The sequence below is a fragment of the Theropithecus gelada genome, chromosome 2 (assembly GCF_003255815.1).
Source record: "Theropithecus gelada isolate Dixy chromosome 2, Tgel_1.0, whole genome shotgun sequence".
NCBI classification, from domain to species: Eukaryota; Metazoa; Chordata; class Mammalia; order Primates; family Cercopithecidae; genus Theropithecus; species Theropithecus gelada.
This window is the reverse complement of record NC_037669.1, coordinates 175,799,669-175,818,259: the sequence shown is the minus strand read 5'-3', so window position 1 is coordinate 175,818,259 and position 18,591 is coordinate 175,799,669. Positions and strand designations below refer to the sequence as shown.

The following is an 18,591-nucleotide window of genomic DNA, read 5'->3' as shown; positions in this document are numbered from 1 at the left end:
GAGTCCTCTCTGTTTTCTCAAATAAATTATCAACTTCTGAGGGGCAAGAATCACGTTATAACTACTATCTTGTCCAAACCACCCCCAACCAGTGGTGGCCTAAGGGAGAGCTCCAGAAACATGTATTGATTGATTGAAAGAGCATTTTATTTCACGTTCTAATATTCCAAGTACCAAACTCAATGTTAGTAACTATAGGATACATGATGAGTAGATACAGTACTGGACTACAAGGTCTTAAAATTCAACATTCCGCAAACACTGAAAAATCTTATTTCCCTTTTTCACAAAACGTCATGAGACCAAACGTACATAAAAGAGTGGGAGAAGGTAGATGTACTGAGACAAATGTTTTATATTGAGTCAATGTTGACTTGAGAGTAAACATGTGAGTAAGCAAAAAGAAACCAAATATTTCCCAGAAAAAAAAATGCCAAACATCTTGAGGAGAATTTTACCTTAACATTTTTGTCTTAGCTTTAGTATCTTTATAATTGGAAGTGAAATATTATTTTGAATTATCAAAAAGGAAGAAAGCAAACTATAAGGGAAGCACAGATAAGTATCAAGTAGGTTTTATTAAGTTTCCTGAAGATTATAAAATCAATTAAAGGATGTCTAGGGTAGAGAATTAGACTATACATTCTTTATTCAGCAGATACTGATTAGCACTGTTGTAAGATCTGAGGGCAGAAGAAAGATGAAGTGGAGGATTCTCCATTCTGAGAGCTAATAGGATATACCAAAAGGAAGGAAAAAAAGGTTAAGTGTCCAGAATATATTGCTCAGTGAGTATTATTTGAGTTCAGGATGTGGAACAGCCACTTTCATGTAGACCAATCATTCAGTCAATTGACAGTAAACACCTACCACATGCAGGGGGTGGGGATCACACCGCTTGAAGACCTTTGAGATTGCCCTTGGGTTTTCAGGATGAAGAGCTTGGTAAAGGCAATCATAGTAATTGAAGGAAGATTAACAAAAGGGTAAAATTAAAGTTTAGCAATGCTAAATGTGAGCAAGTTTGAAGGATATTTGAAAGTTCAATGCTAAGCTGAAAAAAACTAAAAACTCCATTCCTTCATTTTCCAATGAATAGTCTGAAGAATTATCTAGTTAAAACCCAATACCACACCCAGAGCCAGTGCTGGCCTCACTCACAGCATTTTTAAACATGAGATTTCACTCTAGGGAGGCAAGGGCTGACACTCTGTAAGCTGGCTGCAGGAGAATGACACCTTTTCTCCCCTCTAATTTATTTACTCTAGGGGACAAAAGGCATCCTAGAAACTCAAATGAGGGAAGTGCAAGTATTGTGAAATATAGCAATGTAAGAACCAGACAATTTTCCAATATATTCATCTCAGACTATACGGTGAGTTTTGAATAGAGTGCTGAGACAGACTTGCATTCCTTTCCACAACAAAATAACAATAAAGAAAATTCATGTAAGAAGTATAAGAAATACTGAGAGCAAATCTCTATAAGATTTCAGTCCAGCTGATTGCGGAGATGGATGTGGAGAAGCATAATGGAAGTGCAAAGAAATGTTTCAATGAAAAGCATTGATCTGAGCCATCTTAAGGATTCGTGCTCCATTATATTCACGTATCAAGTCAATTCCAAGCTTTTCAATTGCCCTCTCCTTACCATTATCACTAATAACAATCTCTTTGAGTTAATGGTTCTTATTTATATTTTATCACCTTCATAATATGTTAATACATTGGCATTCTTCACAGAACATTGAAACACATTACTATTAGTCTAATATTGATCCTCAAGACATTTTTACCAAATAACTAAATATTCTTATAATGAGAAGAAGTGACAAGAAGCTGAAATATTAGAAAGTAAAGTAACTCTGAGGAAATGTATTAAAGCAAGTTGTAGAATCAAAAATTGGACCTCCCACAACTATTACTCTACTAGCACACTCAGAGTCCTTTCACCTAACCACACTGTTTTTGTTTCTGATTACTAAATTCCTTTTCCAGACTTTGTTAAAATGTTTCTACTTGCACTAAATGTATACTAAGCATAATATACTAACGATTTTTTAGCGTGGGTTAAAAAATGGTGAGTCTTCCAGTAGTCAAAAAAATGCTAATTTGACTACAGTGTTTTTTTTTTTTTTTTTTTTTTTAAAGTTCATCTTTTCAGGTCCTTGGGAAGGAAAAACTCCCTAAGTTTCCAAAGCATGTGAGATTTGGCCATCAACTTGGAAAGATATGATTAAGTTCTGTGAAATATGACTATGTAAAGAGGATTAACTACTCTCAGAAATACACATTCTTGGTCTCACTTTTCTTCTAGGAGAAGAAACTGTTGAGGCTTTATGATCTCCCATCTTCTAGACATATTTTAGGTAGTAAATATTTCTGTGTCATCCCAGCATCACATCTTAAATAGGTTAACTTTTGTATTATTCTTTTTATTGTCATGCTCTGACCTTGATTAACATTTGAATTAAAAGTGAGAAACATATCAAGTACAGGGGAGAAAAAAGAAATAACAACAGATTTAACCTAGGTTCATTAGATTTACCAGAGTCAGTTTTTCCAGCTCAATTGAAAAACCATGACATTACTTGACATTGATTAAGTAGCACCAAACAAGTTCAACAGATGAGGGTTGTTAAGAAATACAATTGTACACATTCCCAAGATAATAATGCAAAAGTAAAAATTCTGATGCCCAAAGTGTTTGGAAAAAAAATAGGTGTTCTAGGACAAAAATATTTCAGTGGGCTTTGAAATTTATTAGGAAGAGCTGGGCTGCTTAACATTGTCCTTGACTGCTGCTGCCCTTTTAACTTTGTATGTAAGGTGGCAGACAAAGGAAGCTGACCTTTCACACAAGAGCAGCCCACAAGTAATGAGATTGTAGAATTGCTGACCCCAAGCACTTGTTGGGATCTATGATAGTGTCACAAAGGAAGGAAGACATTCCTGTTTCTGCCAAATGTGAGGGTTCCCTCTCAGCTTGCACTTCAATCAGGAAGTCCATCTTCTTACCAAAAGAAGCAGAGTATAACCTGTCATCAAAACACAAAGGGGCAGGATAACTCTGCAGAGCACAGAATTTTGGGGCCAAGGAGAGACGTTAATCCTCGTGTAATACGAAACTCATCAAGGCAATTTTCAGTGTTTTAAAGGAAGCAAACTTAATCAGAAGATGAAAGATTTAATTTTTAGTATTTATATAAGTACCTTGAATATATATTTTAGAATTATTCATATTGGCAAAATGATGGCAATAAAATGCATGTCCACCTATAGGCAACACTTGCATAAAACATGGTACAAATAAAGTAGGAACAATTAATCTGACAAGATAAAAACAAATATCTAACAACTTGGTAAGAATATCTAAATTACGTTTGTCATTGAAAAAGTAGTTAACCTGTTCAATTTGATCTCATGTAACATATGTCAGATTGCATATTTGCAATAGCATATAGAATTCTGTAAAAGATGCACACCTTGCTATTAATACTGGTTATTTCAGAGAGCTCTTGAAGACCTGTGTAGTGTATTGAGGGAGATTATTAACATTTTCCTGCTGTATCTTGAATTATTTCCCTAGATATGCAAAGTATGCATTAATTTGAAATAAAAAAATTCCTAAAGTTTCATGAAATATATATATTATATATAATTTTATTATATATAAATTTATTATATATAATCATTATTATATATTATATGTAATATATATTCTATATAATATGTAATATATGTTACATATTATATATATAAAATATATATAATTATATATATATAATTTTATATATATATATATTAAATTTCCACGATTGGGAATAAGGACCTCAACGCAATAAAAAAGTATGATAGAGGAAAACACTGTAGAAAAAACATAGGAGATTCAGCACAACTTGGAAAAATCAAGAGAAGTCCAAACCAAAATCACAGTTTGTAACTCTTAGCCACAACAGGGTTATTGTTTTCAGATATCCCTTAGCGAGAAAAGCTTTGAAGCTTACATCAGAATTTCATCTAACATCATCTTGCATTAGTTTAGATACGTCTTTATACCCACGTAGTTAATTGTATAGGGAAATTGTGTTTTGTTTTCTATCTAAAATGGGAATTTTGTCATTTTTACCTGATACTTGAAGTCCTTTCAAAATTCTGAGTTAAAAAAACTCATCTGGGTATTGCTTTGAATAGGTATATGGCATGGCTGGTTACTCTTGGACTATAGTCCAATATTGGTTAGCAGTTCAATATTTTTATAAGAACTATTTTAGTCAAGACCCTGAATTTTGAATAAACAAAATTGACAAAAAGATGGGCCTAAAACTCAGACCATCTCCCAGTTTTTCAAGCTAAGTTAATTTCCTGATATGTCCAACTTTCTGCCAACCCATAAAAGGAAGCCACATATAAAGGCTGATATTCTTGGCAATTGCTGAGGAATTGCCTCTCCAGTCTTCTCCAGACCACCACCACTACCATTTAATCCTGACATACTTGCTTACTTTCATCCCCCAGTTCCAAATCCTGGCTACTTAGTCTGTCTTTGAAATCCACTTCTGTCTCTCACTGAGCTGGCACGTGTATTGACTTTCTTGCCAGCAACTTATAATGCAGTACTATGTTGTTGTTTTTTTTTCTTTTTTTTAAAATTACAGTTTCTGACTTAACTCACCTTGTGTTTTATGGTTTGTCCCATTAGATAGGCATGTAACCCAACTAAAGCCAACAGCCTCAGGGTGCTAGCTAAGTGACCTATGTGCTTAAGGTGAAAAAGGTAGGACCCCAAGAGATTGTATCTATGTGGACAGGCAAAAAAGATGTCTTTTGACATAAAGCATCACAGAGGTGAAGATGACATTAAGCAACTCTGGTTCAAAACAGCATTGCCTTCAGCAATGGAGCAATGTACAAGATGCACAAAAGAAGATAGACTAATACCTTCTGAAAACCTTTTCTTATGACGTTAATGTGCATCATAAAGCATACTACATATACTGCAGGACATTCAGAGATGAAAACTGTGGTCCCAGTTCTCAGATTGTTTACAGACTAACTCTGACACAAATATGATGCAGAAGAGTGCAATTATGTTTGACAAGCCAAAAATAAATTTACAACTAAGCAAAAAAACGATAAAATCAAAACCCAATCCCACTGTACCTTGTAAAAAGAAAGAAAGAAAAAGAGAGAGAGAGAGAAACATATAAAAAGCAATCAAACAAACAAACAAACAACAACAACAAAAAAAAAAAAAAAACAAGAAAAGACTGAAAGCTGGGAGAAAAAAAAGAAGGAAGCAGAATTTAAGGATCAGAGGACAGAGAGACAAGGCAAGTCCATAGCAGAAAACTTGAGAATAGAAGAAAAAGGGGCAAGCATGAAAGAGCTAAGGGAGTAGAAGCTACAACAAATAAATAAAAACATTTGCCCTGTGAAGGACAATCTGGGAAAGGCAGGGAGATGGAGAAGACACAATGTTAAAGCAAAGTTGCATCAGACAGCCATCCTAAATAAAACAAGGATGGATAAATGCATACAATGAATTTGGCAGAAAAGATGGACTACGAATAATAACAATAACAGCTAGTCTTTTATGGGCCATGTTGAAATCTAGACACTCTTTTACCAGGCTCCTCCCCTCTAACAAAGGCTTATGCTAGCCCAGAGGAAGTAAGCATGACTGCACCCACACCCTCAACTGACCTGCTCCTTGGGTCCCCAGGCACATTAGTGGCCTCAAACTTCACTCTCGTTGAAAAAGCAATTGGTACTGTGTGGTTCTCATGGCAATACAGCTTTGCGGATTTCACAACTAATGTTGCTTTTTCCTCCTCAGAACGAGATTCTTTCCACACAGAACAACAACAGCATTGCTCCTGGTTATATGTGTGAGCATATACAGATCATATACGAATATGTTATATACAGAAAATCATAAATACACATTAAAACTTGATTCCAATGACTCTTTCTGAAAAACACCCCTCTTTCCAATCAAAAGCATCAAGAAGGCTTTTATACAGGTTCTCCTTGAGAACTAGTGATGAATAAGTCAAAACAACAAAAGCAAATGCTGGCTACTACTGAGTGCCGCAACAAGTGCAAAAACAAAATAAAGCACTAATGGTCTACATAAGCATCAGTTTTCTTCCTAAGAGACCAAAAGTCTCAACTACAGGATTCCTCCACATCAAATTATGTATTCACACTGACGTTCTTCCCAAACATGTTTCTTCTGTTTGTAAATGACCTTTTCCTTGCCAAACAGCTCTTACCCATTGCCTTTGAAAGGAAAACAAGTTGTCAAATTCCAGAAATGTCTGAAAGTACATTGAGCCCTGACACCCTTAATTTTTCTCTTTAGTTCATTTTCTCTTTCTTCTTCTCTGTTTTATCTTTCTTGGTGTTTCTTATAAATAACTGGTTACATTAACGTTGTAGAACTGTCAGCTTTTTTTCTTTCTTTTCTATGCTCCTATTGACAGCCTCATCACTAAAAGCTTTGAAGCTCATTAGACTCTTCACAGTTTAAATGACGATTATGTAATTATTTGAGATGAATTAGAATTAATCAATAAGATTTCCAAAAGATGCTATCAAGAATGACATGAAAAAGAGAGTAGATAGCTAACTTGCGTGATATACTGTCAATGTATCTCAGATCATGAGAAGATACTATGATATTTGTGGAAGAAAGTAAAAAAATAGTAGTTACTTCTATTTTGGTAAGACTCACCCCTTTGTGCTACCAACTAGCAGCAAAATAAAATAAAACAAAACAAAACAAAATAAAATAAAATAAAATAAAATATAACTGGGAAGAACAGGAATGTGTCTTCTTAGGACCACTTTGCCCCTCCATGTTTCTCTGTGGTCGTAAAGCCTCAGACAAAATCTAAACCATTAAAATAACCGTTAAGGTTTTCAGGAATGTATGTGCGTGTGTGTGGTGTTGTTGTTTTATGTGTAAGAGAAACCATCAAAGCTGATTCATTGCATCTGCTGATGAAATTCAGTGAGATCTGTCTGAGGGCTGGGAAGAAAAATTGAGTAATTAGATGGAGAATCAAAACATAGGGTGATTATGAGAGAATTCTCCCTCCAGCATTGGGGGATGGTGTGAATTTTCAGGTATGAGGATATATATGGGGCTACAGAGAGAAAAAATTCTTTCCTGAATAAGATGGGGGAGGATGGATATGTCTAGGCTTAGGATCTTGATTTTCTTGTAATACTGGGATAAGAATGAAAATGAAGGAAACCATCACACTTGGCTTATGGCTGGAGTAGCAGTATCTTCAGGTTGCCCAACCACTTGTGAGAGTGATGGTGGGCCTAGCTGCAGTGTGCACACCTGTAGAGATATGCGTTCTTTAAAAGGCACGTAGATTCTCTAGGACTGAGAGAGACTTCTAGACACCAAGAGATGTTATCCTAAGTAAATAACCATGGGAACTGGAGAAAAGGAAGAAATGTCAGTTTTAATGCATATAAAAAACCTATGTCCCTATTTTGAGACAGAAGAATTTAGAAAAATTATGCCATATAATAAGCATTGTGCCATTGATTTGCCTCTTGCCTACTCCCCTAAGAGAGTGCCCTAGGGAAACACCTGTTACATTTAAGCTCTGTCTCTAGTAAACAATTTCACCAATTACGCAATAAAAAATTCTGTGAACCTGGCACCCAGACCTGGAACTCCCAGTTGCTCTCACTGCCAAAGGTCAATCCAATGTGTCTGCTTTTGAAATATTTTAGCCAAAGAATGTTAATGACATTTTCCAATACACTGTGCTGTTCTACCACATGTTCCTCCCCGGAAATTTGGGATTACTAAAATACAGAGATATCTTGAGTGCCAAAAGGCCACAATAGTGAAAGATATGGCCAGCTTTTTAGATGCTGTGACCATCTTAAGGACCTACAAAAACACTGGTGCAAGGAAACAAATGCATTGCCTCCAAACTCTGAAAAGAAAAACTGCAAAACCCAAATCAATTAACATTTATATGCATATCTACAAAACATAACACATTGTCAACTTTATTCATTGCTCCACTTAGTCTTCTAATAATCTCTTTGTACCTGAAAAAGATTTGTAGATCAGGTTTTTTTCACTTTGCAAGAATATTCATGTATGCAAGATGTTTCCAAATTCACAGATACATATCAATTAAATATACTTGGACTAAGAGTTTCAGAAGCAAAATTATAAAAGTTTTTTCAACACATTATTGTGAAATAATTAAATCTGGTGTTGAATGTTAGTGCACTTTAATATGTGTCTTTGGATGTGGGATGGAGGCCTCAAAAAGTATCTGTTGTTACAGGAAACAGGAAAACTTGAAGAGAAATTCCTTAATGTTCTTTCATCTGTTCCCACTGGCCTTTTCTTGTGTTTTTCCAGCTCAACAACAAAGTTAAACATGAGTCTGAAAGAGAAACTTCCACTGCTTACATGAAGCCAAATTGTCCTAAGCAGGTAAATAATAAAGTTTAAAAGTAGTGGTTAATTGTTTGAAATAAATTGAGAAAAGGATATCAGAGTTCTATTCTTTCCAGGATTCTCTACCTACCTTAGACTAAAAATGCAACATTCTTATTTCTACAGATGCAGCCTGAATTGGTGTACATTGGTAATAGACAGGAGACCAGGGTTAATCCATGAACTGTCACCACCCTCCAAGGGTAGTTCCCACCAAGTTAAAGAAAATAAAATGTGATTTTCTTATCTTTCAAGAAGAAATTAAAGGCCATAGGTCTGTCACATATTTATTTGTTGAGTATCCCAGAAAACGATCTCTGAAATTTTACATAAATATGGAGATGAGATGAATTATTAGCAAACAAAGTCACCAAAATTATTCCAAGTCTCTTAAATACTTCAAATACTTCACCTACTCAAAACTAGTTTAAAAATATATTTGCTTGAATTCTAAGTTACTTAATTGTAAGTTATATATTGGGTGTCAGAATACCATTTATATGCTTGACAAATGTTAAAAGAAGCAACATGAGAATTTACAGACATCAACAATAGCTTCAAATATGACTCACATACATAAGGAAAGCATTCAATATATTTTAACCAGTTCCAGAAAACCAGATAGCTAGTATTGTTTTCCATTTCACTTTTTATTAAATGGTCATCAATCAGTGAAAATGACTAAGTAGCAGTACACAGGATTAAAAAGCAATAAGATGTCTCTAAAAAATCCTTATTAAACTCTATGCATGATCAATATTCAGCTTGAAAATTATCAGCTAAGAGTGGGAGGAACACAAGATCATTTGCATCTAGCATATTGAATGTAATATATACCAATTTCTTAACCTCACAATATAATGATAGGAAAGTTAAGTCTAAAAGAAGTTTAAAAATCAGCTCCTAAAACTATTATTATCAATATTTAAAATATCGTTAGATTTACTTTTCTCCTATTATACCTTACTTGCCGCACAACAGGAAAGGGCACTATTAGGGTACCCTTGACTAATAAGGTATGTAGTCGAGTCTCACTTTTGTATTTATCATTCATGAAACAAAATTCAAGGTTCCATTTACTTTTTATCTTCCTTGAGAATTTGATATATTTTCTTTAAGTCTTTGTATATGTCTATATTTGGATTCTTTATGCTTTTATAATATTAGGAACATAATTCCCTGTTTTAACCATTTGATGTATTATAAACATTCCCCCATCACTAAATATTCTTCTAAAACATAATTTTCAATGATTATGTGGTGAAGAGCTATGCTTCAGCAAATAGAAATGGCTTTTACACATTTGAGGAGCTCCTAAACTCTCTTCTGTGTTAAAGACAGACTACCCGCCTGAGAGCTGAGTCTGTAATAAAGTAAATAAAAACATGCACTTGGGCTTCAGAAATGATAACATTGCTACTTATTTATGAACCACCCTCTCTTAACAGCTCAGCAACTTCATGCCTTCCATAGCAGAGGCCACTATGATATATTGTTGAGGTCAGGGTTATTTCATTCATTTCGCAAATGAATAAATGAACACACAGACTGATATGAATAGAAACCCATTTTCCTAAATGATTATCTTCCTTGTTTTATACTCCAAATATACTCAGAGAAGCAAGCCTAACAGCAACTTATGGACTAAGTTATATGAAAATAATGTATGATTTTTCAAAGTTTAAATAAAAATTTAAAATTGTATATGTCATTTGCTTTCATTAATTCAGCTAACAGGAGCTTTTTGAAAAACAAGAAGGGAATCTTAAAAGAAAAAGTAGAAAAGATAATATTCTTGTTTCTATGTTCTTGGGAAGTTATTTCCCTCCTACAATACCCTATACTGTAGTAACCACAGTATTCAGTTCCCACGTTTTCTAGGCTACTATTCTGAGACTCAGAGATGGTAGGTTTTGCAGATTTGTAGGTTTTGGATCCAGTCAAAATAATATTTCATTAATTGTTATATTTACACCGAGTACTTATAATCATTCATGAAACTAAGGTTGTCAGTATTTTAATGTGGCAATTCTAGTCTCCTTCATTACCTCAACTGGTTTAGACAAACATGCAGAACCACTTAGCTCCACACCACCTGCAGACAGGAAGTTAAAGGTGGAAAAGTATAGCATCATACTATCGCAATTAGGTTTTTGGATACACCTTAATTTTACCCACTCAGAAGAAAAATTGTAACCACCACAACAAAGCTGGAAAAGATCATGATTAAAGAACGTCTGTCATTTTGTTCCACTCCTGGGAACTGCTATCCACCCACTCCCAAGTGATGGACGTGTTTCTCTCAGTGCACTGGATTTAGATGTATAAAAGGATGAAGACAGTTAAATTTTTCAAATCACCAGAGAGCCAATAAAGCAGCATTTGATCTGCTCTGTGGAAAGCATCCGGGAACCAAAGAAAAACTCATGAATGACACAAAACCGAGGTCACCTGAAGACACCACTAAGATACCAAAGCAGGCTCAGCTATCTCACAATGGAAGGGATCCTAGTGAAGGAATCCAACCTAGAAACCAATGCATTGACATACAAATCAGATAATTCCCCCACGAAAGGATAGGGTCTATTATCTTTCCTTTATTATCTATACTTTTGAAATTTGTTATTTATTAGGAATTGGTTTTGAATTATTAAAATTTTATTCCTGATTCCACATAATATATACTCCCTGATTAATCAACCTACAGGGATAAAACAAAATATTTTTAATGAGACCAGATTATCTGCCAGTATCAACTTAAAAGAAAAAATAAAAACAAAACCGAGCAAAATTTAACTCATCTCAGTCCGCCCCTCTCTTTTTCTTTTTAAAATTACTTTTGTCTAAAATCTGAAATCTAAAAATAGACAATTCCATGAGCTTTTTCAAGACCCTGAAAACAATCACATATGAATGGTGGTGATGATTAGTATGACTAATCCTATAGATTTATTATCTCTAGGAAGCTAGAGGTTATTAGTTTTTATTAACAAATATTATTTCAAAAATACTGTATTAAATCACCTCATAAAAACCGACACCTCTTTATGATAACATCTCTGTTACAGAAATAGAAGCAAAAGTTGTATGTCTTTGTGTAGCTTTGTAATTTTTAACACTGGTAAGAAAAGAGCAATATTTATATAACATTGAATAGCATCATATATCCAAATATCTTTAAAAAGCAATATACTGCTGCCTATTTTGCCATCTGTAAGTTGCTGATTCTTATTGTCTGATACTCTTCTTTAGATATAAATGGGCTGAAGGTTTTCTTACAATTGTTCCATAAAGTAGTAAAAAAAAATTATAATTTCAAAACAGAAATGAGAAAGTCACTTTTGCTTTTTGAATGTGTGCTCAATGGGAATAATTTTCATTCTTCCACTTGAATTGGTTTCAGTTCTATTCAGCACCTATGTGTTTTCTAATTGAATGGCATGATCCACTCCATATTTTAAAAATGGTATTATATGTCTGTTTCCGTTTTCCGAGAGGATATTTTCTAAGCTCATCCAAAATAGTTCAACATTTTCCCACTACTGCAAAAAATAGCAACACATATCCTCAACACACGTATTACACCACATGAATACATTTTCGCTTTTGGTCTCCCTTCAGTTCCATCTGCACTCTTGCTGTGCAACAGCTATAGCATAAAAACGTCTATTCTCACATGCTTTTGATATTACACTATTTAATCACATACAGCTGTGGCTTATGAGACTGTTACAAAACAATTTCAATGTAGTACTTGAAGCCAATTTTGAATAAACATCAACCATTTACTCTGAATAAAAAGTTTGACATTAAAAAAGTTTTATTTTAAAAGAAAATACTTTTTTTGTTGTTGTTTTGGTTTGTTTTTAGAATTTGGCATAGACATAATTGTGACTGAACTCTCTCTCTGCCAAAAGACTGATAATGTCAAAAAGGGTTGTGTAAAATCATATTAGTGCAAAAATGAAGCCTTCCAGAAATCCTGAAGCCAGAAAGACCTGGAAAGAACTTGCATCCTCCCTTCTATATTGTGTCCCTCCCTGCAAATGACCCCACCCCCAGCCCTCAGATACATGTTATTACTTCATGTAAATAATTCTGTGCTGTAATTTTGTGCTATATTTTTCCAAATTGAAAGAAAGTGAAAGGAAAATGCTTTAGAAAGATGCTGCTAAATATACATGATAATTTCCTTATGTTTGACTCCATTCTGGAGAAAAGAAAATACCATGAACTTTTTTCTTTTCTACTCCTTTTAAGTAGGCACCAAACTTAGTGTTGTAAAAACAATGTCTATATCATGGAAAAAAAATAGCAAAACATGCATTGGAATTGTATCCAATCCCACTGATAATGAAGGCTTGGGGGAGTTAAGGAAAAAAACAAAAAAAACAAAACTGAGAAACAAGGATGGCCCCTTCCTTCTATTTTCCTCTTATTTGAAACCAATTAAAAATTCTATACAGTCTAAAGTGAGACAAACAGGATTTATCATAGTTTCACGCTATCATAGTTTCATGCTATTGTATTACCCCCTTGAAGCGAAAGAAAATATTTGTAGTTGTACCTAAAAATTCCATCGCTGGAAGATTTTAGAAAACCAGTTTTGTATGTTTCAGGCTTTCAAAGGAAAACAGAACTTTGGAGTTTTCAAGGCTGTTTTAAAACAACTGGCACGTTACCAACTCTGGATATCAATGCAAATCTGAGGCAGGAAGTACTAAGGAAATTCTAAACTCATTCCCTCCCTCTGCAAGATTTTCTACATTTTCATGTGTAAGGAGTGTGTTACAGGGTTGTTTTGTTTTGCTTTTGAAGGATCTGTACATTCACATCTTTAAGAATATCCTTCGCCCCATAGAAGCCTCTCTTCCTTCACTTACTTGTGTTTTCAAGTGTTTGCTCATTCTATGGCACAATCAATTGTGCTTCAGCTACACTTTTAGAGACGGGTGGCTGCAGATGGTTGAATATTCAGCCTGAAATCAATGTGCAGTTGATTAATTACTCCTTACCTGGCCCCTTCTTCATACCAGGCTCTAAACACAATCTGAGTACCACCAATCAAAGAAATTCTGTTTGGGTCCACTAGTCAGAACCCCTTTCTTCAAGACCTTCTGGGGGAACCGGACGACCAAAGAAGGGAATTCAGTAAACTCATGTGAGAGCAACATCATTAGAAACTGTGCACTGGATTGGTAGAAACATAGTGAACTGGTAAGGGTGTGGAAAAGGAAGAAAGGAGAAACTCGCTGTGTATGCTTAGGTGACTTTTTAAGTTTTATGAAGATGACTAAAGTTTTCCAAATATATGTGAGAGAAGTATCTATCAGCTGGAAAAAAAATCAATTCACCAGGCTGTAACCAGGTTTTCTTCTTTTAAGCTTACCTAGTTCAACGAAATTTTTTTCAAGAACCCCCTACTCCCCACTCCCACACCTTTCCCCCCATCCCCCCAGCCCTGCACCTTCCCCCTCCCCACCCCATCCGGACCTGGTAAGTACCTCAAAAATTCAGAATGAAATTCACCTGGAATCTCATAATTCAACAGCAACAGGTTGTTTTTTTTTTTTTGGAAAGAGTGATAAAATATTTGAAAAATGTTGGATTACAACTAATCAAACATTTTATATTTTGTCATTAAGCTAATGAATTATTTTTTGAGCCCCCTTTCTCTAAAACTTGCTGATTATTCTGGGTGTCCCTTCCAAACAGCAAATTTGCCTTGATAAACTATTTTTTTCATCCAGCTGTTTCTTATTTAAATATTATAAGATGTCACTAAGATTTCTTCATTATTCCTTAACCAAAGTAATGTTCCTCCTTGAAATTGCTTCTTTTGGTAGGAAAAAAAAAATTCATCAAAAAGAAAATTGACAAATGACAACGTTTTAAAGATGTGAGGTGTGAAAGAGGGAGCATAGGATGATAATATTGTTACACATTATAGCTACGAGTCAAACACTGGGTTTTCATCTTAACTTACATGCATATTTTTCTAATATAAAACATTTTAAGGATTTGAAAAATTATTTGAAGGAGCATCAACATTTATCTTTAAAGAGGCAAAGTTGAGAGATTGGTTGCAATGCAATGTTAAATAACAGGAGCAGAGAAGGCAGGGAAGTGTCACAAGTTCTTCTAAAACTTTACTATGTATTCCAGGGAATGGAAACATCTGCATTTATTTCTTAAATCTCATTTTCATTTTGTTTTATCATTAAAAAATAGCAGAGGTATTTATCATTACATAAGAAGAAAAAGAGAGTTCAGCATGTGTGCATTCTCTGAAATAATATAGTAATAAACATTTCAATCCTTTAAAATCCCATGAAGATTTTCCCCAAAAAACTAACGATAGCAAACAGCCCTTGTGGATTGGCAGGAATAAAACCCACCTCAATTAAGAGAAAAATTTAAGATATGTTATCACCAGAATGTGATTTTGACCTACCGTAGAATTCTATTTTCATCAAATGTAAGTGTTCTTGATATATCAGCATCATTTAAAATAGTTATGAATTTAAAATTAGATTATAACTCTAAGCCAAGGCTACAAAGAGTGGATTTTATGAATTCCACCCAGGTTTACCAAATGAATATAAGCAGCATGTACTTCATTTAAAATTATTATAAATTATATTTTGAGGTATAAGTGTAGAAGGAACAAAAAGCGATATGGAAATAACCTAATTGTTTTCCTGTTACACTGAAACATGATGGTGCTTCATTGTATAGTGTTAACCCTGTCAGAAACTCCCCAGTACCCCCATTTTAAAATATGATTGCACATTGACTCTTCACCTCATTTCCTCTCTATGCAAGTTTCAAAACAGGGCACGTTTTCACATCTTCAGCTTCCAGAAATGCTATTAATGTCTGTCATTTCAGAGCCACCATAACAATATAGGACAACTTCAAAGCATTGTCAACGTTTTACAACATAATAATCAATATGAACTACCATGATAGGCAAAGTAGCTGATCTTATATTCCCTACTATCCTGATCTGATTATCCAAATATCAACATAGAATGCCTAATGGATCTAACTCTTTAAAAATGTTCCAGAAGTTGATGGCGTTGGCTAGCCTGAGAGTAACAAGATCCAGATGCTGCCTGTCTATACAACACTAAATTACATAGAACTCCAAAGCAGATATCTAAAATCTCCCTATTTTTCAGGCTCTTCTCTTTTCCCTCACTACTCCACTCTCCCTCTTTAACCCCCATCTTTCTCTCTCACACACACACACTTTCTACTAGTATAGCTCATCCAGCACCCTGTGTCTTTGAAAAAAATGTGCATAACATTCACTATTTCCTGTTAGTAATAGGTTAAAAGAGGTCTCAAACAGAAAAACAATTATGTTATTCATTTCAATCTAAAGTTTCTTTTCTGAATATACACCATAGTAGAAAACAAGAACCCAAAACAAACTGTAATTTCTGAAATGAGTAAAAGGGATGGAATGTCTCATATTTTTCATGCAGCCTTTGAGTTTATTGTTTTTGTTTCGTTGAGGGATGAGAAATGACTGTAAATTTTCCCCTTTTAACTTGTCCTTGCTCTGCCATTTCCTTGACGAATGGCAGGCAGCATTCTCTACCCAACACCCCCAAAGAGTTAAAACTCGAGGCACCAAGCAGGAGGGCTAGTCTATTTAAGCATCAGCAGCACAAACTAAATGCTCACAAAGGCAAATAGCAGTGTGAGTCGACCTTGGAGGGGCAGGGTGGATTATAAAGCAATTGAAAAAGAAATAAATAAAGCAACAATCTTTCATATAATACTGAAAGTCAGCCTGCCAGTCTGGTTTACAAATAGGCATTGTCGGATGAGACAAAATAAATGAGAGATAACTACAGCATGAATTACCAAACCCTAATCACATCACCGAGTCCTGGTGACAGCACAGATCATTCAGGCATGCCTTGTTCACTCTCGGCATATTTATTTATTAAGGAGATGGTGGAGTCTGGCTAATGCTAATGCAACACAAAGTAATTATCACCCATAGTCTCGAGGTGGTCACTCCGCTAACATGTTTTCCCCTAATCAAGTCCAATGTAATTGACAAATTGGAGCAGTGATTTCACACCTGAGAGTCTTTCATGTCTTAACTGCAGGATAAAGTTCAGGGTAGGTACTGCCCACTGCTTACTTACGTGGGCTTGCCTCTGGGCCCCTAATGGTCATTTGAGCACACACACATAAAGCCTAAAGTATTTAACCAATTCAAGTCCAACTATTATCAGTTACATTTCATTCCTTTTCAAGACTCAGGCCTCCTCATGGCAGCTACACAGAAAACTAGATCTTCTAAAAGTAAAGAACATGTATTGTAAAGCTCCGAATGCAGTCTATAGCATGCTGATCATCTTCAATATAAAATAAAATATGCAAGGCAAATTAAAAACAAAAATAAACAAACTCTCAGAGACTCTGGTAGGAGCCCTATACCTTCTCACACCCTTCTTTCATTCTATACTCTGTGATTAAAAGTTTGAGTTACCCCCACCCTGGCACGTCCTATCCAGTAAGAAAAACCCTTTAGAGCCACAAACAAAGAACAGCTCACCAGAAAAGCCCCTGAAATTATATTCTTGTGCCTGATAATCACTGTTGTGATCTGCTTTCTAAAATCCGTGCCCATCTGCAAAAGACTTTCCTGATATCAGGACCATTTATGCTGCCAAATAACAACAAAGGAAACTGAACTCAAGTGAAACTATTATCTCTCCTTAAAGAGAAAGCTACAATTCGGGGTTTGCTGCTTTCTTCTTAGGTCTTCTTCTGCCTCATTAACTCCATTGGTATGTCACTAATTTCAAAGAAGCAGGAAGAAGTGATGGGGGTGGGGGTTAACTAATAATTCACACGCCTGTCTGTTTCCCATCCCAAGTGCAGAAGGATACCACACTGATTGCCAGACGGTGGGTGAAGCCATACCTTGGTTTGGAGATAATGAGGATAGTAGTAAGTGTACTGGGGGTACATTTGTGGCTGATCCAGGCGTTTGCCCATGTAGCTGGAATCTTTATCTCCGAGGCAGGGAACTGGATGACAGGGTATAGTACCCCAGGCCGAGCTTCCTCTTAAACCACTATTCCTGACAGTCCCGGTGACTGATGAGGCTTGAGACTCCACCACTCGCTAGTTCCAACACAGCAAGAATTTTTTTTTAAAAAAAACAAACAAACAAAACAAAACAAAAAACACACACCAAAGGAAAAAAAAAAAAAAAAAAAAGGTGAGGAGTGAGATCTGTAGAAAAAACACCCACACACAGCCTTCCCAGATCTTGCCTGGCTTCCCCCAGCTGCCGGGGTCCACTTGGGATGAGGCAGTTTGTTCTCTAACCGGGCTGTCTGTAGTGATGTCAATTGCCAGCGTTCGTAAAGGGGGAAAAAAATCAAAGTCCTTTTAACACAATTCCAAATCCTTGCAGATCAGCTTTCTGTCTCCTGGTTGTCTCCTTCCCCACCTTAAAGAAAAAGAAAAAAAGAGAGAGAAAGAGAAAGAAAGAAAAAGAAAAAAAGAAAGAAAAAGAAAAAAAAAAGAAAAAGAAAAGGGAAAAAGAAAAAAAAAAAAAAGAAAAAAAAAGGAGAAAAAAAAAAAAAAAAAAAAACCTTGTACAGCTTAGTTGCTGCTGTCTCCCTCCCAGAGTGACATGGTGTTCGGGGCTTGTCCTGTCCTTTCATTCACTTCCCCTCCTTCCAGCCGGTGGGTGGAACCGAGAGAGCCTCTCCAGGGAGCAGCGTACGCAGTCCAGAAGGCTGCAGTATTTCCTCCAAGAAAAAAAAAAAAAAAAAAAAAAAAGGCTGCTTCAACCCCTGCTGCAAGCAAAGTTCCGATTCCCTCTGCTGGCTATCTCGAATAGCAAGCGATTTTTGCAGCAACGCTGCTGCCGCTGGAACTGAACCTGAAGAACTCAAATGCGGGCGGTGGATTATTTCTTATCCGTCCTCCATCTACCCCACACAAGAGCTGCTTTTTGTTCCCCTTTTTGCCAAGTTCCGAGGTAAGCCACCCTGCTGAACAAAACACAGAAGAGAGGGAAGAGAGGACGAAAGAAGGAAGGAGGAGAAAGGAAAAGAAATA

The 18,591-nt window shown here is 35.5% G+C and overlaps 1 protein-coding gene across 5 annotated transcripts in view; it reads right to left on the bottom strand.

Moving 5' to 3' along the window:
• RBMS3 (RNA binding motif single stranded interacting protein 3) overlaps positions 1-18,376 on the bottom strand; it is a 760,896-nt gene extending 742,520 nt beyond the window's left edge. For all 5 annotated transcript variants that reach the window (XM_025375203.1, XM_025375206.1, XM_025375204.1 and 2 more), the window contains exon 1: positions 17,440-18,376. In XM_025375203.1, coding sequence (XP_025230988.1) covers positions 17,440-17,514 — 75 coding nt within the window. In that variant the 5' untranslated portion in view covers positions 17,515-18,376. The remainder of the gene's footprint in view (positions 1-17,439) is intronic.
• Between the last annotated feature and the right edge of the window lie 215 nt (positions 18,377-18,591).